The following is a 25447-nucleotide window of genomic DNA, read 5'->3' on the forward strand; positions in this document are numbered from 1 at the left end:
AGATGTTACAAGGACTCAGCACTACAGAGAGGCTCATCAGTAGAGGAATGAGGCATCCTGCCCACAGCCATGGGAGGAAGCCACACTGGGAGCACTCTCAGCCCCAGGCCAGCTTTCAGATGACTGAAGCCCCTGCTTCCATCTTGACTACAACCTCAAGAAAGATGCTGAGTCATAAACACCAGCTAAATTGCTCCTGAATTCCTGACCAACAGAATCTGTGAGATAAGCAAAGTGTGTTGTTTCCAGATGCAAAGCGCAGTTGTAATTTGTTATGTGGCAATAGAGAACTAATACAGATGGGCAAAGCAACCCAGGCCACACCATCCCATGGCCCGCCTAGCCTCATTATCTTCCTCTGTTCAGAGTTTAGCTGTGGCAAGAAGGTAGGATGTATCCCTTCACAGCTATGATAATCCTACAGGTAATGGGAGCCTGTTGGGTGAGAAAAATGGGGATTGTTTATAAGTTGAAAGGTAAGTAAATTTAAGGAGGACTTCCCTTTCTGCCAGAGGTATTAACTGCATGGCATTAACCAATGAGGTGGTGGTATCTCCTTCTTAAAATTTTTCCTTCAGGTTGAACAAATTCTGATTATGTGGTAGGCAGCTGGAATTTAGTCCTGCCCTAAGGCTCTTTTCTTTTAATAAGATTATAAATTGAGGGTAAATAGGAAACTTAACCAAAATCTGAGATGTGCATTAACTTCAAATAAAACTCAGTAGCCCCCAAAGTTAAAAGTCCCTCCTGGCACACACATACACATGTATCAAGACCAAAGATTTCTGAGACCATTTGATGCCCACTCACCAGAGACCAAGCTCCCAGTTTGGGGGCGATGTTACCTTTATCTCCTCTTCCTTCTCTCTCTAGCTTTCATCTCAGAGGCATGTTTCTCAGTCTCTATTGAGGTGAAACCCCAATGTCTGAACCCAACCAACCAAATTAGCAGGTTGGGTATAAGCCAAATTAAAGTTTCACTCCCACAGTGGATGAGGAGAAAGTAGCAGGTATTGCTCACGCACAGGGAGAGTAGGAATCTCCTGCATTGCCAGGTTTTGGGGTCACACAAGACCTCCAGAAGGCTCTGGTGATCACCATCTTGTCATCTGATAGGTTGCCGGTAGTCGGGTACATACGAATTAAGTTTTAATGACTTAAAATTCTATCTCAAATTTTCATCTTCTCACAAGTTTAAGCTTTCTGTCTGCGTGAAAGTGCAAATATTCCATAAAGAAGCGAGGTCAGGTCGCTTTTGGTATGGATGGAGAATATCACGGAGTGAGTCTTAATGGCAAAGAGTGAGAAAGAATGAGTTTTGACGTGTGTGGGAATGCCCTGAAAGGGAAAAAAAAGTGTAGAAATGAAAGGGTCTTGGTCTAATTCTTCTTTGTGTCCAGAGGCAGCTCTGCAAATACCATCTTAATGAGCTACTGCCTAGCCCCTAATCTCATAAAACCCTCAAAAGGGAAAATGCATGAAAGGCAGAGCTGATTCTATCTCTTTTGATATTTGCCCTTGGGTTTCCTGGCCTGGCTTTTGGGGCTCTGGGAACACATGAATTAGCATGAACCAGGGAAGGCGTTCAAAAGCAGACCTCTTCAATGATAAGCCAAATCAGACAGTTACCTTACAGCTTGCATATTTATTGAACAAATACTACTAAAATAGCTAAAATACATTGGGTACTTGTCATGAGTGCATCAGTAAAGATCACATTGTTACAAAAGCCTGCATTTTCAGCAGCACACAACTGCAACTCTACATAAATGCCACAGATGCAGAATACTGTTTCTTGCTCTATTTACACAGCTGATATACCTAGTCTAACAAAGGGTGGGGGAGGGGACGCACAAGAAACTCAGGCCAATGGGAGAGCGAGAAGAGAACGAAGAAGTGCAGCGCATGCGTCGTCGGTGTTAAACAGTCAGAAGCGGAACAGTTCAGAACAAGGCCTGCCCTGTCAAAGGAAGAGCTAAAAGACAGTTATATAAAAATTAAGGTGGGCTTTCAGACTGGCTAACACAACAACATTCCATGAGTAGATGGTATTTATTTTGTTTATCCACTTCATTGGGAGCAAGGACAAAAATGTAAAATCTACACCTTGCTTATCAAAACCGCCAAAGAAGAGCACTCTGCCTTTTTTTTTTTTTTTTAAATTATTAGTATTATTTTGTAAAGACATTTTTTCCAACTTCATTTTTGGAAAAGGTATAATTTTCATATTCTTACTCAGATGCCACTGTTTTGGATTTTTTTTTTTTTTTTTTTTTTTGGAGGGCATATTAAAAAAAAAAGTTTTGCCCTTTTCCCCCAAATATCCTTTCAAACAAAAAGAACTCAAAGAGACACCTCAAAACGCCTGTGAAATTATTGCTTGTCTTTCTCTAAGTCAGGCAGGCGAGGCTACGTAAAGGAATAGATTTGGTAAGTCGATTACAGTTTTGTGATTGCTCCCGTGACTGCGTGTCTGTGAGTGCCAGCCAATGGGACAATAGCCTCTCACACTCTCTGGTAGCATTCACTCAACCTACAACACTGAGGAAGAAAGCCACACTGAAGACACAAGGAAAACAAGTCAATCCAGTCTAGAGAACAACATCCAGGGAAACAGAGTACCAACACCTTCTTAGAACATGGAAATAAAAAATAACTCCATCAGAGCTACCTCGCCAAGGAGCATGTTGAAAGTCCAAAATAGCACCATTCATCAGTGTCTCAGGTCCTGTGGCAGCATCTCGGTCACTTACCACAAGGAAACAATGAGTTTCAAACTACTTCTATACATCAAAAGAGTACATGGATAAAATATAGAGATATACAGACAATTGATGAACATAAACTACTAGGCTTGTTACATCTAAATGAAAAAAAAAAAATGGGGACTCTCAGCCTCTGCAAGAAGCAGTCGGGAGCTGTGTGAGTGAAAGGCAGGAGTGGACCGGTTGTGTGAGCACGGTGGGAGTTTGAGTTGTGGAAGACATTGTCGTAGCGAACCAGGCCTGAAGGCCCACCTGTAAGGGTTGTAAACGTGGATTCACAGTGTGAAATTCTGAGCGTTTTCACTTGAGTCAGAATGGTTAAAAACTGGTTTGATGATAGCTATTTGTCCACTGTAAATTCTCTAAAGCAAGGCTCAGAGTCCCATAGTTTCTTCTTATACTTGATGATTTACACAGAAAAAAATCCCATATATGATACCATGACCTCATCAATACCCATACACCATATGTAATACAAATGGAGGTGTTACGATTAAAAAAAGTGGAGGTAACTGATTCTCGGGGAGCGGAGTTCATTGCCACCCGGTGGAGTCGGGGAGGCAGCAGCCATCACATCGTTCTTCTTGCGGTTCACCTCTTTTGGGACAGGAAGTCTTCCCTGCAAGGCAGGTGGACCCACAGAGAGACAGACAGACACACAAAAAGACAAATTCAGTCATGCTTCTGAAACCATTTTTTTTTTTTAATTTTGCTGCTTCTGCCCACATTTTACCCTTGAACTCCCGCTGTTTTGCAAACAGAGTTTACATATTAAACACAGTTCACCTGAATGTAAATATTAGGTCTGTGGGGGCATGAAATAATTAAACTGGCTGTCTTTGCTTCAGTAAAATCGAGTGCTTGTCTCATGGTGGTGCCGGCCATGTGAGAGGCAGCGTTCCCCAGACTCAGGTTTCTGGGGATAGTTTCTAGTATCAGATAGGGCCCAACATCAGAGAGGTGTTTAGAGGAGCGTTAATAGATTTTTTTTTTTAAAATAAAGAATTCAGTGGGTGTGACAGAGGGGATTAATAGTCTGTTTTCTAATATGTAATAATATTTTAAAACACATCACAACTTTCCTACATCTTATCTACGTATGGTTTATTCCATAAGCAGTTGGCACATCCCACGTGGGCCCTAACATCAGAACCAGAAGTGGGCACCAAAGATGGGAGTGACTGGGAGGGAAGGAAAGTGAGGGCCCAGCAGTGGTTGCAGTGGGCAGCCAAGGCCAGAAGAGGGTGGGCTTCGCTGGTCTGGACTGACTGCGGCTGTTCTAAGTCTCTCCTCACAATCCTGATGAGTGAGTTTTGTGTGTTTCTGACTAGAACAATTCAACCTCAGGGTGACTACTGGCCAGCCACCATGGTAGGGTGAGGGAGGGCTCCATCATAACCAGACAGCAAAAGCACAGGGAGATGAAGTCCGCTTGCTGCAGCGATACAAATAAGGGTCCTAACTGACCACATTTAATGTCCTGTTCAGATAGAAACATAATGAAGATTTGACAACAGTCTCTCTTTTAGCTAACCCATTGATTACTGGAGTTCTCTTGGGAAAAAAATTATGCTTTGTGGTTTTAAAAGATCTGGTTTTTTTTGTTTGTTTGTTTTGTTTTGTTTTTTGCTCAGATCATATGTTCTAACAGGACAGTTTTGATAAACCAATTTGACCAGATGTGAGTACTTGGATGAAAGCAATAATCTATAATTGTGATCTATAAATTACCACATCTGAATTTCTTTTTAGGAAGAATTCAGACGCCAGAAACTTCCAAACAACTTGAAACTGAATAAATATTTTCAGCAACTCAAGGGTGAATTAAATGCAACACATAATTCAACTTTAAGAAATATTACTTTACTGTCTGGATTTCCCATATTAAACATCTGATATACCTAAATTTTGTATTTAAAAATCTCAGACTTGAGAGCATACAACATTTTTAGAATGTCTATAAAATCCAGTCTTAGGCTGTGGTTTTAGAGGTTGTTTTGGTATCATTAAATACTAACGTGACCAAAACAGAAAATTAAATGAAAATATAATTCATTATTCACACACCATTAAGGATCTAGATAAAATTTCCAGAAGCATAATATTGAGTAGTTCATTGCAGTTGTGAAAATAATTTCAATCTTGAAATTTTGGTACACAATCCCCAAATCAAAAAAAAAAAAAGAAAGAAATCCACTGTAATCCTGATGTCTTTACAATAATGTTACCACCGCCCCCATCCCCCAATCAACCAATTAGCATGGTTCAGGATATGACAAACTTAGGTTTTGGACAAATGAAGAGTTCAACAGCTGTTAATTGTCACAGACCAGGAAGGAAGGAAAATCAAAAGTTCACAAACATTATCTCACTCAACAATTACACTCTTTACATAGCTGGCCTTAAAACTGCCTCTTCAGTTCAGACTTACTCTGTTAAGAAGTGAATATACAGAACATTCGTCTGCGTCTCTCTATAAGTTTGTTTTGCTAAACTTTTACCTCCATGAAAAATACACAACAAAATGAAATAAAGAGCTGGGGATCTGGGAAGAGGTACTTCCAGGAAAAAAGAGGGAAGGAGATCATTTGAGATCTGAATTTACCATTTTTACTATTTTTTCTCTCTTTTTGAGGTCTCCAAATACTCACGAATTTCTTCATTCATTATTCATGTTCTGAGTGCCTACTATGGCTTGATTAGATTTTAAGCCTAAAAAGATTAAAACAGAAACAAAAACAGCCCCTGCCCATTCTGTCCTTCGTTGACTTACTGTACAGGAGACACCCAGGTGACTGGACCCTGGCAAGCAACAATGGCAAGTCACGCAGAGAGCTGCGCTACTGAAGCCCGCTGAGGGCCCAGCACCCAACACGGAAGAGCTGCTGAGAAGACAAAGTTCTGTGCATCCTCCCGTTGGAGCCCTGGATTTACTAGATTTCAATCCTCCTCCCCCCTACTTTTTTTAAAGAATAGTTTTTCTGCCTCTACTAAAGGAATTTTAGGCTTCTGCAACAAGGGAGGGATATATTTTGAAGAAAGGACACGATGACATCTTATTTCTCCAAAAGTCAGACTTTATAAGAATTCAGGCAAAAATACTCCATCCATGGAGAAAATTGTGCTTCCATCATCCAGCACACAGTGATCTTTACAGGATGGAGGGACTTGAGTCATCTAGAAGGCTTGGGGGGTGAGGGGTGATGTGTCCAGTGGCTCCCACACACTGGCTCTCCTGGAGGTCACTCCAGTGGCCCTGCCTTAGGGCAGATGGCCCTCCCTGCTGATGACTGCTACGAGATTAATCCCCAGTTATTCAATAATGTGCTTTGGACCAAGTACATTGAGATTATTTTTCTTACAATTATGCAAAGATATGTTTTTCCAGAAGGAAACTGATGGGAAAAGGACAAATATATCATGCTTAAAATACTATTCCATTATTTAGAAAGGACAGAACTTAAAATAGCAGAAGACCTGAATCCCACAATATACCATGCCCACCCCTCGGAACATGCTTCAGGGCAGGCAAGACCTAGCACCTGGACTGGCTTTGCAAGAGTTAAGGGAAGCACCGTTGATCTCATTAAGGAGTTTCACTTAATCTTGCCCTTCTGGTTGATATCGCCAGTATCAAAGAGAGGACTTTTGGATGCCTGAATAAGGCAAGAACTAACAAAAAGGCTATGTTGTACTTTGTTTCCCATCTCATCCTCACCTGCCTCAGGGGAATTGTGCTGTGATCTGGCACAGTAAAGGTGTTTAAGGTTATACTGCTGCTGCTGCTGGTGGTTGGTAGTGGGGAGGTCGTGGGTGTGGGTGTGCTTTAAGTAAGGCTCTACTATTTCAGCTCTCTTCTACTCCAACTCTCTACAAGATCCGTGCAAGTCTAGCTCAGGCAGGGCCAAACCATTTCGTTCACCTCCTTTCCTGCCAATGATTTCAACCTTGACCTTCAGAAATTCTCAGAAAGATTAAAAGTGATTTAGGATTGTTTTCTTTCAGTGCAAACTGCCAGTTGACACAACCTCTTCAACTTCTGCCTGTCAGTATAAGATAGGGAATTGTTGAACCCGTTTAGTGTAAATAAGACTTTCTTAAACACTGAAAAGCAGCAATAGCTGAGGAAGGCCTTGTCATTGGTCAATTACACTTATGAAACTTTCAAATAGAAATTTTATTTTCGATGGACTTTATTTTTCTTTATTAACTGCAAAATCAGCAGGTCATTGGTAAAAAGTATAATCCTTCTGCTTGAGGTCAAATGGAAATTTACCCTAATAAGCAATGTCCAAAGTATCTATAGTAAAAACTGGTAAATGTTTTTTTGTTTGTTTCAGGAATAGTGCTAAAATCTAATATGTAAATTTTACAAAATTTATTTAAGTTAGAGAATTGTCACACCTAACATGCCAGAACAAAGACACCATGATTATACAAATTTTCTTTTTAGCCCTAAAACTTAGGAGAAAGAAATATAACAGTCATGTTATGTTCTTCCCATTTTGTTTCATGGGTAATCTTATCAGACATTCAAGAATTATTAGCAGACAAATATGTCATCATCTTATACTTTTAAGAGATCTTTTAGCTTGACCATCATATTTGGGTTGTTCTAACCAGGAATGGAACAAATATAAAACCTGTAAAGTGTACATTTGATATACTGATTCCATGATTTTTAAGTGAAAATTTGCTTTTGACTTATTTCTTAAGAAAGGAAGATAATGTGAACTTTAAGAGTCATAGGACTATAGGATATGTTTTTTTTTTAATATAGCATCAGATGAATGAATTATTATAGCAGCTTATAGTGGATATTAAAATGAAGAGAAATAACTCTGATTTTTTTAAATTGCTTCTAAATTGAAAACAGTGTTAAGAAAATGGCAGCTAGGATCTTACCTGAGGAAGCCTTCCTTCCATTTCCTTGTTTGGAAATGGTTCTTGACTGACCCAGACACAGAGTCCTGGGTAATAAACCTATAGAGACATGAAAGCATACATATTCAGATTAAAAACAAGATCCACTACAAAACCACATGGGATCAGCTTAATGAACTCAGTTCTCCTCAGTGGTCACTTATTTCCCGATTGCAACTTAGAGCACCGGGGAACCCACCAACTCTTGCAAATTGTTAGTGTGCTTCTGAATATCCACTGCACTCAGGAGAGTTTGGGCTCAATGTCTTCTAAGACTAGGTCCAACAGAGAAGAGATATCAATCAATGTTATCTTCAGCAGATAACGCAGCAGCTTAATGGCATGTCTGCTGAGTGCACTAAGTCACCAGGGAGGCCTAACTTCCAAAGGAACCTATGATAAGTGTCCTTGCAAAACTCTATGTTTATGTTGTGTCATGAATCCGTCAAACTAGGGTTATCCTGATCATTTATTAGAAAGCTAAAGATGACACACAAAGGAGAGGAGGAAAGGAAGAAGCGGTCCTGATTCTCTCCGCGCCCATGTGGCCACTGACAACACACTCTGCCCAGCTGCCTGGACAGCCGAGCATCCGAGGGAGGGGGGGGGAGATGGGCAGCACGGCCATGAATGACTTGGAGAATACTAGCTCATGAGTTCGGGGGTGGGAGGAGGTGGAGCGAGGGAGTGGAAATGAGTAAGTCTTCTTTAAATATACAAAGGGAGATTAGCATAAGGTTGCTGACCAGCTGTTCTCCATCTCCAGTAAGACAGGAGTGGGGGGAAAAGGACTTCAAAATTACAACTACAGATTTAGGTCAGCTATAAGGAAAAACTCAGCATAGGAATTGTTAAATTACTAAAAGAATTTAGGCAGAAAAACTGTGAAGTCTTCTTTAAAAAAATTTAGAAACAGAACCCAACAACAACCATCTGTCAGGGCTAATTCACATTTGATACAGTCCCGCTCAGAGGGAGAGGATGAATATTAGGTAAGATTCCCTCCAGCTCTGATCCTCTGATTTCTGTACGGAAGCCTCACATTTAATAAACAATAATTAAGAGTCACATCTCAATACATCAGCAAACAGACTTAGATGTCACTTTCGCTTTTGGAAGCACTAGATGAGCCTAACCCTTGAGTCAACTGCAATGTCTAGTACGCCCCAATCAATCCATTTGGTCAGGGGGGTTGAGGTAGGAACTGCAGATGGCTGTGTTTATTCTTTGGGATAATCGAACAGTAACCATTTTTGCTCTACACCAGTAATATTTATAGTGCATCCCAGCTTACAAAGCCATTTTGCATACACTACCTACTTTTTCCTGGTGATAAGCCTGTGCGTAGGTCTTATTACCATTACACAGATGAGGAAACTGAAATTCAGAAAGATCAACTGCCTTGCCCAAAGTCACACAGTCAGTGTAGGGTAGGACTGGAGCTCAAACTAGGTTTCCAGATTCTAAACTTCAGTTCTTTCCACTGCCTGCCCTCGCATTATCCAAGAATGAAAATCGCCTACCACCTCTCCCTCAAAATTGCACCAGTCCACAGCCACCACCCACATTTGGGTCTTAAATATTTGAGAGCTCCTCCTGCAAGAACTGGAACTATCATCTCACTTTGGACAGGGGCTGCTTTCTGAGCCATGCAGTTCCCCAACCCCAGCCACCTTCCTCTTCCCCAGATTTCCCATCCTCGGCTCAGCTCCTTCTGGAAGTATTCCACCATCTGCCTTGTTTGGAACAAGCAGACATTCCCTGACATTCCCTTTAGCCAGGAATGGGTGAAGAAAGAAAATAAAATTACCATCTAAAATATACAAGTTCTTTTCAAGGCTTAAAACAAAGTCACAGCACAAAAAACCCCAGTTTGGGCTTAACTTTAGCAGACTCCAACTGGGGATCAACTGTAAGTTCACTTAATATAAGTGGGTATAAAATGATTACCTTCCTATATTGCCACTTTAAAAAGCATGTTTTAAGTACAATTTAAAATATTACAAATATTAGTAAGAAATCAAGTTCTATTGGAAACTGAAAATGTTGATAACAGTGCATGTAAAAACTTAGTAGGCATAGGAAGCAACTAAAATCAACATCAAGTAAATGTCATTTCTGTGTTCCTGTGCTTTTCTGGGATATTCTATTTTAACGACACTGCTTTAGCTTTTAACTTCTAGGTTCAAGGGATTAATACTAACCCCCCCCCACAAGTAATTTGTAGGAGAAAATAGCTTCCCTCTCAGAATTATTACTCTTTTTCTAACAATTTGTTTTTCCAAGAGCTCTCCCTTTGTTTAGAAAAACAGTCAATGATTTTTGCCAAAGAACTTGGGAACATGAGTATCTGATAGCGAAACCCATGACTAAGAAAACTTTCTCCCTTACTTTGTATTTGTTAAATTGGTCAAGGGCATTTCCAATTAGGCATGTCTCAGTGTTTGAATCATAAACTAATCATTGTGTACTTTAAGAAAAATGAATGTTGCTTTGGCCTTGTGGTAAATTCTTCAAATCTCTTTCAAAGTCAGAACCTTAAGCCAAAAATGGCAGGGAAAGAGAAGGAGTCTCAGTTACCTTCTTAAAACCTGCTTGGTTGGTATCTAAGGACTCAGCATATGCATGGACATAGTATCTGAAGGAGATACTTTCTCTTAAGCACAGTTGGTTTTCAGCAACGGTAGTAGATTATAGGAAATAAATACTCTCTCTCTATGTTACAGCCTTGTCCTTGCCTATACCTGTGGTATTTTGAGACTCTAAAATGAAGGGCTTAAGAGGAAAGATCTATCGATAATCATTATTCTTGCTCTGAAATGACTTGAACCTGAACTTTGCTATTCCACAAGGTCTTCAACCCTCACTTCTTCCCAGTGCTGGACATGGAGAATGGGTAGTCACAAGCAACAATCACTAGACTTTCTGTCAAAACGTGTCAGTTTGAATGTATTGCATTTTCTCTGCACCAATCTTCCCATCTGAACATCTTCTAGTCTACTACCCAGGTTCTACTGCTGCCAGTCAGGGACAGTGTTACTTTTCAACTTCAAATTTCTTACTAATTTCCATAGCTTCGTTCACCAAGAGTTCATGAAAGAGCTGCATGTGCTGGATGTTGTGTTAGGTTCTAGGGAATTGCAAAAGAAATAGAGTTCCTGCCTTCCAGAAGCTCAAGTCTCGGGGTGGTGGTGTGAGCACAGCAGAAGTGATCAATGCACAAAAAAATAATTTTAAAAGTGTGTGAGGGGCTGACTTGTGCCCCTCAAAATTCATATGCTGAAGTCCTAACCCCCAGTACCTCAGAACACGATGGCATTTGGAGACAGGGTCTTTACAGAGGTAATTAAGTTAAAAGGAGAACATCAGGGTGAGTCCTAATCCAAAGTGACTGATGTCCGTCTAAGAAGAGATTAGGACATATAGAGAGAGGAGACCATGTGAAGACACAAGGAGAAGACAGCTGTCTGTAAGCCAAGGAGAGAGACCTCAGAAGACACCAACCCTGCTAGTATCTTGATCTCAGACTTGTAGCCTCCAGATTGTGAGAAAATGGTTTGTTGTTGAAGCCACCCAGTCTGTGGCACTTTGTTATGGCAGCCCTAGCAAACTCACAGAGTGTGCTCTAAGTGCAACAGCAAAAAAAGAAGGAAACATATAGGTTATGTCAAATGTAATAGCTGCTGGAACATGTACCAACAGACTAAACAAGAAACAAAATCAACATGTAGCATAATATCCAGTAGTGGTGGCAATGGAAATGGGGGTGGCAGTGAGCAGATCTGGGAGGGCATTTGATGACTGTCAGATATAAGCCAAGGATGATAAAAGGGTGAGGGACAAGGGCGTCATGAGCTCCCCATGGGCAGGTGCCCCTGTGGCCAGGTCTCCTGCAGCTCTCAGCAGCCACAACAGTATCAAGACCAATGTGACGCCACAGGTTTCTGTGCCCTCGGTTTTCTAACTAGTTCAGAATAATAGGAGCTGATGGTGACTCTGTGACTGAGGATTTTCAGTGCTAATAATATGAGTGTCAGAAAATTGGTAAGTTGATCTGTCTTTCTGGAGTCCGTCTGCGCTTGCTGGGCTGTAAAGCTGCTCATTCTTCTTCCTACTAGCCAGCTGACCCTCCAAAGATGGACACGCGGATCTACTGTATGCCATTCATTCATTCTTCTGAATCCAAGTTTGTGTTTCTCATGAAGACCAATTAAATTAACTGTCTTTTTTTTTTTACAATTTACTAAGTTCTCTCTCTTTTGTCGTTGGTGGTGGTAATTTGTATCTTGAAAATTTAAGTGTTCTGGGTAATACACATGGGAACACCTCAAAATTGTTGTTTTTATTAAACAAGTAAACCCAAAGTTTGCACTAATCTTCCTAAGAGAAGTATGTCTTCTTTTAAAGTATTAATATGTCTTCTTCCATGTATACAATAAACAATTATTTGTTTTTGAACAAACAAAATCCTCAAAACCCTCTAGAATACTGCTCTTCCAGAAGTCATGTAGAAAATCAGAGAAGCAAGCTATACCCTGAACAATTAAGAAAATATGAATGTTGGTGGAAAATGTAGTGGAAAAGGAAAATTTTATTATTTTAATTTGGAGAATATGAGAAAGTTCTGCTTGAATTCTAGGAAAGTTTGAGTATTTACACTCGTCACTGAGTTAATGCATCTTTTTCTATAATCCTACATGTATCTCACTGATGATTAAGTTTAAAAACAATGAAATGACAGAAAGAATCACATTGGTTTAAATATAGTAATCATGATTGTAATACACTTAGATATTCATGAGCAACTCTTAGGTTAAAACCAACTTTATGCTTTCAAGTATACTTAATATATTTAAACACACTACATATTTAAATATGGTTTATGGTGAATATGTACTATTTCTTACTGATTCTTTTAAAGGTATTTGCTAGCTGGGTACTTAAATTGCAATAGCCTATCACAGCATACATGCTTAGAATAAAATACTCAGGTGTTTGCCCTTCTGTCTTTTCTTCCTTCGTTCCTTCTTTCTAGACTTGTTTTACTCTCTAGACAGTGCATCATGAAAAATAACTTCATTTTTTAAGTCTATAAGACAATTAGCTTGCCAGTAATTATTACTTGGTATAAACTATTATAAATAGCTGACAACTAGTGCTCCCAATTAGAAAAATAAAATGTGGTAAAAATCAGAGACCAGTCCTCTGAGGTCCTAAAAAAATATACAAACTAGATTATTGGTTAAATTTTTTTTAACCTCTTTTAAGCTTTTCATTTCCAAACTTGCTATTTATTTTCCAACAGTATGGCCCCCACACTGAATCAATGTAAAAGTTCTTTGACATGTTCCCTATCACTTCTACTATATTACGTGTAAAATTTGAATTATATCTATTTGTTAACTTTAAATTTGTATTTTCCTTTGTTCATTTATTGTCTTTATCAATATTTCTTTGGGGTATGATCCTTAAAGGCAGGGTCATATCTTTATTCAGAGCCTAAATACACCACATACATAAATTTGCTTAATTCGTTAACATACCTTTTCAGAAATCTGCCATAAAGATACATTGCATGGCTTGGTTGTTAATGGTCACCATTGTAATATTGTTCTTTATCTCTGGTGAGGCCCTATGTGTTTGAAGAATGGACACATAGTCCTTTTATGACTTAACAAGGAGGGGTGCCCACTCCTGCAATTAGGAAAGCAGACTAGGGCAGCAGGTGTCCAACCTGCATAATTAATTCTTGTGCAGCAAAGGCATATATTTCATAATCTCCCTACCAATTAAATAGTGTGTGTCTGTATGCGTACATGTTCTATTCCGCCTAACTGGCCAGGAGGTTGTGAAACCTAGTACTGTAATTCAAGGAGAATTTATGTGTGTATCATGCACTTCATTTCTGCAAATGCCCTTTGAAAAGTAGCACTATTAAGAAGCTCCTTCAAAAGCCACTCTGCTCCCAGGTGTTACTGGGAGCAGTATGTATGTGAGAGGGCAGAATGTAAACTGAAACCATAAATGAGCTACAAGGATCATTTTCTCTGAACAGCATTACATCAAAGATTAAATGTTGCCAAAAGATGATGCACTGCGCTGTCTCTCTAGAGACCTAGTCTTAGAGATCTGCCTAACCCTGTGCGTGCTGCTTGGAAAGAAAGCACACAGTGGGGGAAATCCATTGTCCCTGGAAGACAAAAAGATAAGCATGCAGAACACTGCATTCAGATGATATATACGATCTCTGCACATTTTGGAAAATGGAAGCAAAGTGTTAGGACCTATGTTGGCAACCATCCTGGCTTGGGAACTAAACGAAACATGCACCATTGACCTAATTTAAACACACACACACACACACGCACACACACGCACAGGAGCTGGCGGTGGTAACAATGAGTAATTACAGACAAAGCATTATGAGCATGAACACTTGACTATGGTGCTCTATAGGCATAAATGCCATCCTGCTAGAAAGAAAAGGATGGCTTTTGTGGCTCTGCTGTATCAGAACACCTGTTGATACTCCCGGAGTTTCTAGGGCCCCACAAGTATTTACTATGTAGAAATAGGGGTTGGAGAAGACAACTGTGTTTCAATAAAGAAGACAAAGCTCACAATCTGGTTAAACTCATTGGCATTAGCTTCGCTTCAGGTGCATATTCCCACAACAGGCACAGAAAATGTTCACATTTACCAATATTACGCAACAGATTATGTTACTGTCCAACATTACATGTCAGGCAGGCAAAAGATGTATAATTCCTTGCTTTGAGTTGGGGATGTCTGCAACAAGCTGTGTAGACTCTAAGAGTGGAATCCTCTAAATTCACGCTGCTCATCGTGAAGCCATCTTGAGAGGCCGCTGACGAGTATGTGGGAACCTGACAGCTGTGGAATTTTATTTCTAGACTTCAACTAGGCAGAGAAAGGAAAAGGAAATCTCCTCGCTGGCAACAAAATGAAAGTGTTTACATGTGAAATTAATCGTCAGCACAAAGAGCTTTCACAGTCATTCTGTTCCACAATATAATATTCTCCTTGTTTGGCTGCCGAGTCTTTGAAAATTTGATTTCTAAGAATAACAGCAAAGACTTTCGAAGGGGGGGTTGGGGGGGGGCAACAAATCAAGTCAGGAGCAAGCCACAAAAGGTTAACAACATTACCCGACTTTTCTTTCTTACCACTACTTAAAGCCATTCATTACCGGAGTTTGCGGGGCTTTGATGGTGCCCAGGAGGGGCTGGCTAATTTGAGCACGGTGAACACCCGAGGTCAGCTGCAAACACTCATGTTGCGCAAACTCCTCCTTTCACCCCAGCCTCATTCCTTTCCAATAGGAACATGCTTAGCACAAAGCAATCCACCTAAGGACTCCATAAATCCAAAAAAGGGAGTTACTGATCGAGGAATTTTCAGATTTCTGCCAAGGCACCCTCCCCTGGACTGGAGGTCAGCCTGGTACAGTAACCGGAGCCAAACTGTGGACTGGACTCAAGGAATTAAGTTCAACACTTCAAATCTCGACCTTTAATGGGTGATTTTTCTTTTCAGCAATGAAGACAAAACAAAGTACAAACAGCCGATAACAGCCCAAAGGAAACCAGGAGAAAAAGTACGAGAATAATGCTTAGAAACAAATCTCTTAAGTAATATCTGAGAAGAGACTTTCCAAACAAAGGGGAAAAAAAAATAAAGCAGCCTTTTAAAACTCTAGTTTGAGATTATGCACTTGTAAATGAACAATAAAAAAGTAAAGGCCACAAGATATTTGCTCTTTTCGATGAAGAAAAAAAAATTAGCCTTTGTTAACTTGCAGCAAAAAGGCCCCTCAGGCATTTAGGCACAGCATAAGCTATTCCTTGCCCCCATGACCTCAACAAATATGTTAATAAAATCTTTTACCTCCCTGGAGTGGAACCAGAGTAAATATTTACTTAACACATCTGAGTTCTAAGTCTGGACCACCGTATTCCATTACATAAATGGATTTTCATTTGTGACCGAGAAATTAGAAACACTACATCTTGTGTTGTTTCTCCTACTTTTAAGGTACTTAAAGAAAAGAAGAAGAAAGAAACCTTGGAATACTAATTCTATATTATGCTCCAGCACACCAGACTGTAGTTGTGAATTTCAGAATGGTATTCTCCACCACAAACGAGAGTAATGCTGTTGACGTGCTTTCCAATACTAGACATCTGGAGTAGGAGGACTTTTTCCAAGCACATTCCAAGGTTAATAGGAAACATCTAGACTTGCTTTTATTAGCTGGTTTGAATAATTTTAGGTATGCTATGATGGGTTCTACCTTCAAATAATTATAAGGCTAATTTCTAGTCACCAAGAATGCTATTTTTTCTTCCCTTCTGTCCAAATATTATTGTGCTATGCATTAATATCTTATGCAAATTTTCACCAACAACATGGAAGAATAATTGTTCAAAAATCCTATTTATTCTGTTAGATCCTATTATTCTGTTAAATCTCAAGGGCAAGTGAGATAAGTATTATATTTATTTATCTAGACACAGGAGTTTGGATTTTTCTTGGTCTGAGTGGATGATTAGATAACCAATTGCTTTTGAAGAGTCTGAAGACATTTCAAAGCATTCCTCTCATTGACATGTGCAAGACGTTTCCAGAAAGTCTGCATTTTCTCCTGAAGTGCTCATTCCTAAAGAAACTATTCACTCTTTCCATCAATGCACCCTCTTCTGCTGGCAGTTGCAAACCCCTCAGCATTTAGCAAAAGTCATTTCACAGTTCAATGCTTGTCTTACACCGTCCTGGTCATTTAAAGACTGATATCTCTTCAACAGCAAACAACATCATAACAGGCCACGAAGTTTGGATGGAAAGTGGTTTCTGTTGTGGGGGCATATAATTAAAATTGGTTTAAATCAGAGGCTAGCTTATCTGATAAGAAGTGTGACATATATATATATAAATATATATCCAGATCTCTATGAACATGCTATAAATGCTCAGGTTAAATAGAGGCCACTAGGAGGCTTTCAATAATCCGTCCTCTAAGAAAACTGGCAAAAAACTAAAAGTACGGGAGGAATAGAATAAGGTTGGAATGGATGTGCCCCTGTACACCACCTGGGTTTTCAACCCCTCCAGAAGGAGCGAGGGCTAATCGAGTAGAAGGCTTCTCTCTGATGAGGCGTCTGTCAGGTATTGCCGTGGGAGGCAGAGAAGAACCAAGGGAGGGGTCCTCAACCCAAACAGATAAAGTATTTCAGGGCTAGAAGTCACCAAAAAAACACATGCTTCAAAAATTGTGCAAATAACTGCAAAAAGAATGCCAAATTGGAGGCTTAAGTTCTCTAGCAAAGGAATCGCCAGTATTTTAATTAATATGAAAAAGCTATAGTATTGTTAACTCAGAACTTCATTCTAAATCCTGACTGTATTCTCCAATAAGACCTCAACCACATATTTTTCCCCCCTCAGTCTTTCTTCCACTGTAAACCAAACATCAAAACTACACTTCTCCAAAAGAAGAGAACTAAGAGCAGTACATTGGGTTGTTAGAACCATACATGACAGAGTATGGAAATTTGGGGACCCAGTTTTCTGTAGAAATGCATAATAGAGTCCATTATAATGTTTTGTTTTGTTTATTTTAGGCATGTTTTCCAGGTGCATTCATTTAATCCTCACAGTGTTACTGCAAGGCTGAAATAAACCAACATCTGTAAAGTGCTGTCAAGGCAGGTCAGGCAGGTAAGAGGATCCGTGTTAGCTATGATTATCACCATCATCACCATTTCCAGATGAGAATATGGGAGAGTAGTCACGAAACCTGCACAAGGTCACACAGCCAAGAAATGGAGAAGAGAGTATGCAAACCCAGCCGCTCTTCTCGTAGAACACTGTCTCAATATAGATCTGCTCTGCTGTTTCCCCAGAGCCACCTGCAGCGTCACCATGAGGCCCCCTGAAAGCTGGGGCCTGTTTTCGGTCCCCCATGGATGTGTTGCACATCTCTTCTTAGTGCCCTTGTGATGAAATTTAGATGGATTTCTGACACCGACTGTCAAGGGTAATTTTCTCAAAAATATTTGTTGCTCTGTTGCCTATGTTTCCCATAAATAGCCATCCTTCAAAAATAACTAACCTTAAAAAGAAAAAAAGCAATGTTTGAGGACACAAGGGGTTGCTCTCCAGTGTTGATGTGTCGCTACACTTGTTGAGGAAAGACTAGTCTTAGAACAGCAACTCTGGCTTGGTCACGTTAAGACTTTCAATCTAATTAAACCCAAGCAATACTGGTAATCACAGTTTTGTCTTTTTTCAGTTTTCCCTGGAAGGAAATGTTCAGCACAATACAAATACCTAGCAATCACTGCAGCTAATTATAAAATGCATTTACTGAGAAACCAAATTGTTTTAATATGACCCCCAAATGAACTCCCAAGCACCTCCTTCTCAGATGGCCTGCCAATGCACAATCTAATTCAGTATATCTTTCTTGTTCACCAAATGCATTTGAAATCCTGTTCACTGTAACTTTGCTTTTCAAAATGTTAGTCAACTTAAAAACAAACTTAGTTACTTCTTAGTTAAAAGAAGATTAAAATCTTATTTTTATCAATGATCTACAGGTACATAAACCATACACTACCTAAAAATATAAAGTGATCCTAATTAAAGAAGAAGAAATAAACAATTATTAGACCAAAAAGGCAGTGAACAAACTACTAAGAATGGTAAATTCAGAAAAAAAAAAATTTAACCTTACTCTATTTGGAAACTTTTAATTAATGTATTAGAAATCCAGACCATTCTAAAGATAGACAAATGTAAGGATGGAGATGGGGTAACAAGCCAATTGTTAGTTATTAGAACCATATAGGTACCAAATAGCAAATAAGTAGCTGTGCCATATCTGATCCTCAGATGACACGGAGCACTGTTTCAACCACAATCAAAGACATGGTATCCCTCTGGCTTTGTCTAAACAACATAAGAACAGCTGACCCATTTAGTAAAAATTCATATTAATTATCAGATAAATTGTTTCTATGATGCCAAAGAACAAATTTAATTGATTTTCTGATTGAATTGATTATGACAGTGTAGACAGTCAAGCCTCATATAATAGAATTAAAATTTAAAAAGCAGTCCTTATAAAAAAAAAAAAAGAAAAAAGAATAGGCTAATAAAGATCAAATGAAAAGATGTGGAGACTTGGCTCCCAGACCTTGATAACAAGATCAGAGCAATTTAAGATTCTATTATCAAGAAGTGAGAAAAATATGCAAGGCCACGGTATTTTATGTTGTATAATTAGACCCAAGACTCCATAGGGCAGCAAGAAATGGAGACTCGGTTCTGGTCCATAGCATCCAGGCTTCAGAAAAATCAAATCTAAGTCATTAAAGACTAAAATTACGAAGATGAGAAGGGCTCGGGGAAGATGTGGGAAGAATTTTTGATCTTATATTAACTAAATTGGCTACTAGATATGTAATCTCAATTACCCAATCAATTAATCATGAAATATTTACTAAGTATTTTCTGTGAGGTATTGAGTATTTGATTGGCAGTTTTCACCTCTATACAATGAACATCTTGTCAGAGTATGTCCCATTAGTTTGGGCTGGAAATGCCAAAGTAGCAAAGAAAATCCATTTATTTTCAAAAAAGCCTTTTTAAAACTATGCCGCCAAATCCCAGGAAGTCTATTCAGGAAATTGGTGGGCTAGTTAATACAATTAATCTTTTCAAATTCTAATTCTATTAGCCAAACAACTGTGATTCCTTGATATTTCATGCTTTCAAACAGTGGATCCATTCCCTGCACAGTATTCCTTCTTTCAGCTAGTATTAGCCAAGTTCCTACAAGGCAGCAGGCACTAGGTTACATGTGCACCCATGTACTGCCAAAGCCACACCATACACTGATATACTGAGACTCAGCAACTGCTTAGCAAATGTGCACAAAAACTAGACTTTCAGACCATGGTCCCAATAGGCTTTTTGGGTAACTTCCACTAAATTATTTAGTGACAGGCATGAAACTTCGTGGAAGAAGTACTTGATATCAAACCCCTACTTGGGTCATGTCTATAAGTAGCTTAGTCAATAAGTTTTATCCATTTAACTACTGAAGATAGGTTTTCCTTGACAGTTCTGAATGTTGGCTGCCAAAGAAGCACTATCTTCTAATTTCTACTCTTTCCTGTCCAAGAATAGGTTCTGTATCAGACACCAACTTTATCCAATAAAAGTGTCCTCAAAATGCCTGGACCCATTTTAAACAAAACCGCTTTTGTAGATTTCTCCCTGTTCAGCCTCTGGACTGTAGTACTTTTCCGGACTGGAATTGTATCAAACTCAGTTCAGCCAGAAAGGCTGTTACCTGCCCCAGTAATCAAAGGACATGGTGTGTGATGGTGATCTGAATAGCAGCTGGAGTGGAGGAAAGAGAAGAGCTGGAGTGGAGGAGAGAGAAGAGCTAAAGCCGAAGGCTTCTCTCTGATGGGGCTTCTGTCGGGTAGCGCCGGGGGAAGCAGCCACACCAAAACTTCTGTGCACATCATGAGCCGCCCTCTTGTTCTCATTACCTATTGGTAAGTTTTTGGCTCAGTATTTTTGTGGGCAAGAAGCATTCAGCTATGCCCCCTTCCTTTCCAATCAGTGGCTCTGCTTCCCAATTTCAGCTTAAAAGGGGCAAACAGACCTTCCTTTCATTGGCCACACACTTATGTTCCTTTTCCTTCTTCTCAGACATGAATTATATTTGTATTTCTCTATGAAAGCAAAGATGAACACTGAGCCAAGCAGTCTAAAAGCAAGGGTTTTAAAATATCTCCAACTAGATAATCATAACACTTTCAAGGCAAGAAGCATAGATCAGAAACCATTCTAAGGTAATAACAGGCAATAACTTTACTTAAAAAGATTTCATTCCCCTGTGAAACCACAGCAGGTTTTGCTCCACTGTCACGACTGCCTCAGTCAGACTACTGAGAGACAAACTGTGCCACCTGCGGGGAAAGGCCACATTAACAACCTCGTGCATAAGGGCACTCCAACAGCCAGCGTCTGGGACGAGATGTGTGACTCTGCCCTAAAATGATATTCCTTTCGGCAGACCACACCGGCCTAGCTTTCTGGACTCTCAGAACCTCTTTTACACCCTAAAGGAGTGTAAAGGAAGGGAGCACAGAATTTAGGAGTTGTTTTTGTAGTGTGCTTAGATTTCACTTAACACTTCCGCCTTACCTCCCACTTCCCTACCATTGAGATGTCTAAAATGTTCAGTGAGACGGTTTTGTCAGCAGTGAATTTGTAATCAGCGTATGGTCATCTCATTGCCTGGATCACAAGATTTATAATCTGAGCCATCGCAATTGTGCAAAGTACCTGGCAGTTACTGGCTGGAAATCCCAAAGTGGGCCACCTGGTCCCACCCAGAAATAACAGATTGTCATGTATCCATGACCACTGACCCATTCATTTCTTCCACAGGCATTTATTGATCAGTGAGGATCCTGGTTAGGTATGGTAGCACAGATCAGACTGGGTCACAGTGTATGATCTATTCCAAGGTCCCATGAGAACATGTTGATGAAGGCTAGGGTTTCCTTCTACTTGGTAGAAAAAGAACGCCAAACTCTAGCTATTCTGGAGTTCCCTCTCAGTGATGAAACGTTTCCACATCTGAATTCACCTTCCTGCTGATAGAGGAAAAGAAAAAAAACGAGGCATCACAGCCTCACTGCTATCAAGAAGGGGGGGGGTTATGCTAAGTTACCAGGGGTCAATGTTCATGTCTCAAGTTTATAATATTGGAGGATAGAAAAACATGCAGAAATAAGCCAGCTGCAAGTAGATCGTTATAGGTGTGATAAGTGTGCAGAGGAGCATAACATTACTCCTGCTGTTAGTACCAGGGCAGGTTTCATAGAGTTGTCTTTTAAATTCAGTCTTGAAAAATGGCTTTATTTTATCAGGAGGTACATTCCTTCTAGAATGGAAAAAGCAAAGGCACAGGAGGAGGGAATTCTGGGGCACGTTTAGAATAACAAGTGTCCTGGTCCCTCTAGGAAACATATTCCATCATTGACTAGAAGTAAAGGATTCATTCACATAGTTCCTGGCATGTCTGCCTAACCACAGAAATTAAACTTACTAAGGTCTAAGCACAGCAGTTAAAAAAAAAAAAATTATTTGAAGGTATGAGGTGGAGAAGGCACAAAGAATTCAAGGAGCAATGCTTATCTATGTCACTTTGACTGAGAAATTTACAAATAAATCCAACCTCAACTGCAAGGGCCAAAAGAGCTAGTCATATAATTTTATGTTGAAAATCTTGCAGCTAATGCATTCCAAGGTGAGAATCTCTGCTGTTTATAAGAAAAAATTCCAGAAGAAAATCCCTCTTGGACTTGGCTTTCCCCAACTTTCTTGTACCATGTGATGAGATTTCCTTTGGTTGGTCACCAGATTATCGACTAAATTAGTAACAGCCTGTAGGCCTCAAATTATAAACAATTTTATTATGATGATGTAAATGTTGGCTTGTATTTTGAATAAGTATGTCTGGTTAATCAGGAAGAAATGGAGGAAGAGCTTAGCTGGGTACATGTGGTTGCAAATCATTAGCACATGCCTGCACCCAGTTAGCCTCACAGAAAGGAAGCACGGTGCCTTCTTTCAGGCAGCTTGCGTAGCAGCAACACCCTACCTGGCCACGTGGGCAATGCTGAACCTGCTGGGATTTGCCAATGGAAGTACTGCCATCCTCTCGAGAAGGTAAGCATGCTCCTTTTCCCCTTCCCAGTTCCTTCTAGCTAGAGACCCTCCTTTTCTCCACCACTCTACCCCAGCTCAAGGGGAGTGAGAAGTAGTTATAAAGGAAGCTGTACCTTTAATCAGAAGGTATATGTGAGTGAGTGTGTGTGCTCTTTGCTGTCAGGCACAATCAAAAGGCAAAGAACCTGAGACAGGCTGGTAACCTGAGTGGGAGCCCATCACTGAGATGCCTGCTCAGTGGCTTCCTATTGCTTAGCACATCAAGTCTTTGACTTCTAGGTCTGGTTTTTGAAGTCTGTCCTTGACAGCGCCGAGGCCCTAAACAGGGAGAAGGATCTTCCCTACTGTGCTAAAAATGCATTATGCTCACTCTTGCAAGCATAACTTTCTAATGTATTTCTTTTGTCTGGAATACTCTTCTCACTCATCTAAATCTACCTAAATATTCTTAATTCTTCATTCACTGAATATTTGTTAAGGACTGGTGCTAAGTCTTAGGGATCAAAAGCTTAATAAGGCATAGTACTTGCTCTCAAGGAGCAAACAGTCCACTTCTAGGTTTCAAATTTTGTGCCAATTCCAATCAATTGTTAATGGCATCCTAGAACACTATACTGAGGGTTTTGAAATTATATTCAGGCAGAAAAGTAATAATGGGTGTCAAGGTTGATTGGCAATGTCTGCCACATGTGTAGGAGTTAGTGGCGGCATGCGTGCCCTATATTTGCCATCTCAGGCTCTAGCTTAATTTTCACCTCCTTAATAAAAGTTTTCCACTACTATCCCCAGTCCCCAGTCCTTAATATCACTCTTCTCTATCTTACATTTAGCACTAGATTATATTGTCTTATATTGTTTGTTAAGTTTGCCATGCATCACAGAATCACAAAATCAGATTATACTGGAAATAAGTGAGGTCCTTCTAGTGCTAATACTGGGAGCAAAGATCCTCCTGGATCCAGGAGGGAATTTTTATGGCTACAAGAAAAGCTGCTTTAAGCTTGGAGTACCATAGCTGGATGGAACCCAGAGAGATCCCATCTCACCACATGCTCAGAGTGTGGCTCTGGAGGCTGGCGAAGGTGAACGATCACAAGCCACACTCTTCTGGCAAGTGCCGTATGCACGGCTCCACCGCAAATTTTTTTATCCTTTTTATAAATAATAAAAAAGAATTTGTCAGGTAAAGTAAAATTACATTCCTTTCAGCTTCCCAGCTCTTCAGAAAGAGAGGTTAAGGATAAAAATTACTTCCAGTTCACAAAAGAATGAATTATAGAAGTCCAAATTAATAGATATTAGTATGCATAGACCAAATATTTATTGAGTTTCTACCATATATTTAATATTTTACCAAGCACTGTGTATGAAGTTTATAAATCCTCTGGGAGGCTATAATTTAGTTGGGCAATGAAAGAAATGCATATGATCTTACTAACAAATAATACCAGCCGGGTTAATACTATGTCATTGCTACTAATAACTGAGCTGATATCTAGAATTTAGCTGAGAGCCATATTAACACGTAAGTCCCAAACCCAAACCATTAGGGCTGCTAATGCTTGTCATGCACTACCAGATCTATTGCAGAATCATTGCTATTTTTTAAGCCACTGAGATGAAATATTCTTGACGCTTTCCCTAGGTGCAAAATATGTCTAGAAATATCCATTTCAGATAAATTTAGACCCAATAAATGATAGTTTTAGCAGCCATAATTTCCACAGATGTGGGCTGAGATTTACGATTAACCCATTATCCAGTTCAAAGCAGAGGAGCATTTTAAAATCAGAATCTTGTAATACATCTTGATCAGCCAAGATGATACAGTCCAAGTACATTGGATACATTCGCCTCTGGCATATTCAAATTGAATTTGCTGGTAAGATTTCCTTATCCTTGGTCTTTTCTTGTATAACACAGGCATTATACAGATAGCTCAGGCAAATCTTTCCTACTACATCCCTCCAGCAACATTTTTAATCACCAAGATGAATCAGACCAAATCAAGTTTTTTTTTAAAGCACAATTATTCAGATTATTATTTCAATCCTCCATTTTACTTTGGCTGTGAGGATATGGCCTTAAAAGACTTTCCATCCAGGAACAGCACTAAGAAAAAAATGTAGGACCAAAGAAGCTCTAGCATTTCACTCCAAAGCTCCACAATCAGCCCAGTGCATCTGAATGCCCCTTTAGGTCTTTAAGTGACCAGGTAGATGAATACACAAATGTATGAAATTCATAATTTGGGGATTACTCATTTGGTTTAGCAGAGTATTCATATTTTAGAACTGTATTTTCCTGTTTTAAAAGCATTCATCTTAGGATTTTAAATAAATTCCTTCAGTATATTTATGATGTTCTGATTTACATCTAACTCTTTAAGAACTGTATCAGGTTAAAATGAAATGATATTTTGAATAGCTGTTTATTACAAGATTGCTGCTCAAATACCTTCTGCTAGCTAAATTATCTATATAGCTCAACAGGAAGCTGGGCTAGGTTAAACCTAGATAGACTATCTCCACTGTCCTAATTCCCCAAACAATTCCCAATTCTCCCCTTCACTGTGCACTGGAAGCCTTGGTGAAAGAGAAGATAGTACCATATAAAATTACCCCCCTAGGTACTCTTTAATAAAGAGTCACTCCACAATAAGAGTCACTGAGCAACTTCCAATGGCACAAGCTACGAATAGGACCTCACCCTCCCCAGTCTTTGTCTTTTTCTTTAAACAAGGAAACCTTATGTTAATGGAGGGATTATTGAAAGAGTCTTCTTATAAGCCCATGAATGCCACTTCACAAACTGTACAGAAAGCAGAGCTCTATGAACGGTACAATGGAGTCAACTCATCTTTTTCAAAAGCTCAGCACCAGCCTTAAAGAGAACTTATATTGTTCCAATTTCTAGGTCTCTGTGAAAACATAATGAACCCATGCTTATGCCATTGTGAGTCCATGCACACACATACTCGG

General features: G+C 39.6%; 1 protein-coding gene across 4 annotated transcripts in view; it reads right to left on the reverse strand.

Moving 5' to 3' along the window:
- Positions 1-1625: 1625 nt before the first annotated feature.
- LOC123648390 (neuronal regeneration related protein) overlaps positions 1626-25447 on the reverse strand; it is a 29046-nt gene continuing 5224 nt past the window's right edge. For all 4 annotated transcript variants that reach the window (XM_045566135.1, XM_045566136.1, XM_045566138.1 and 1 more), the window contains exons 4-5: positions 7671-7748; positions 1626-3384 (exon numbers count right to left, since the gene is read on the reverse strand). In XM_045566135.1, coding sequence (XP_045422091.1) covers positions 3259-3384; positions 7671-7748 — 204 coding nt within the window. In that variant the 3' untranslated portion in view covers positions 1626-3258. The remainder of the gene's footprint in view (positions 3385-7670; positions 7749-25447) is intronic.

Source organism: Lemur catta, chromosome 12 (assembly GCF_020740605.2).
Source record: "Lemur catta isolate mLemCat1 chromosome 12, mLemCat1.pri, whole genome shotgun sequence".
NCBI lineage: Eukaryota > Metazoa > Chordata > Mammalia > Primates > Lemuridae > Lemur > Lemur catta.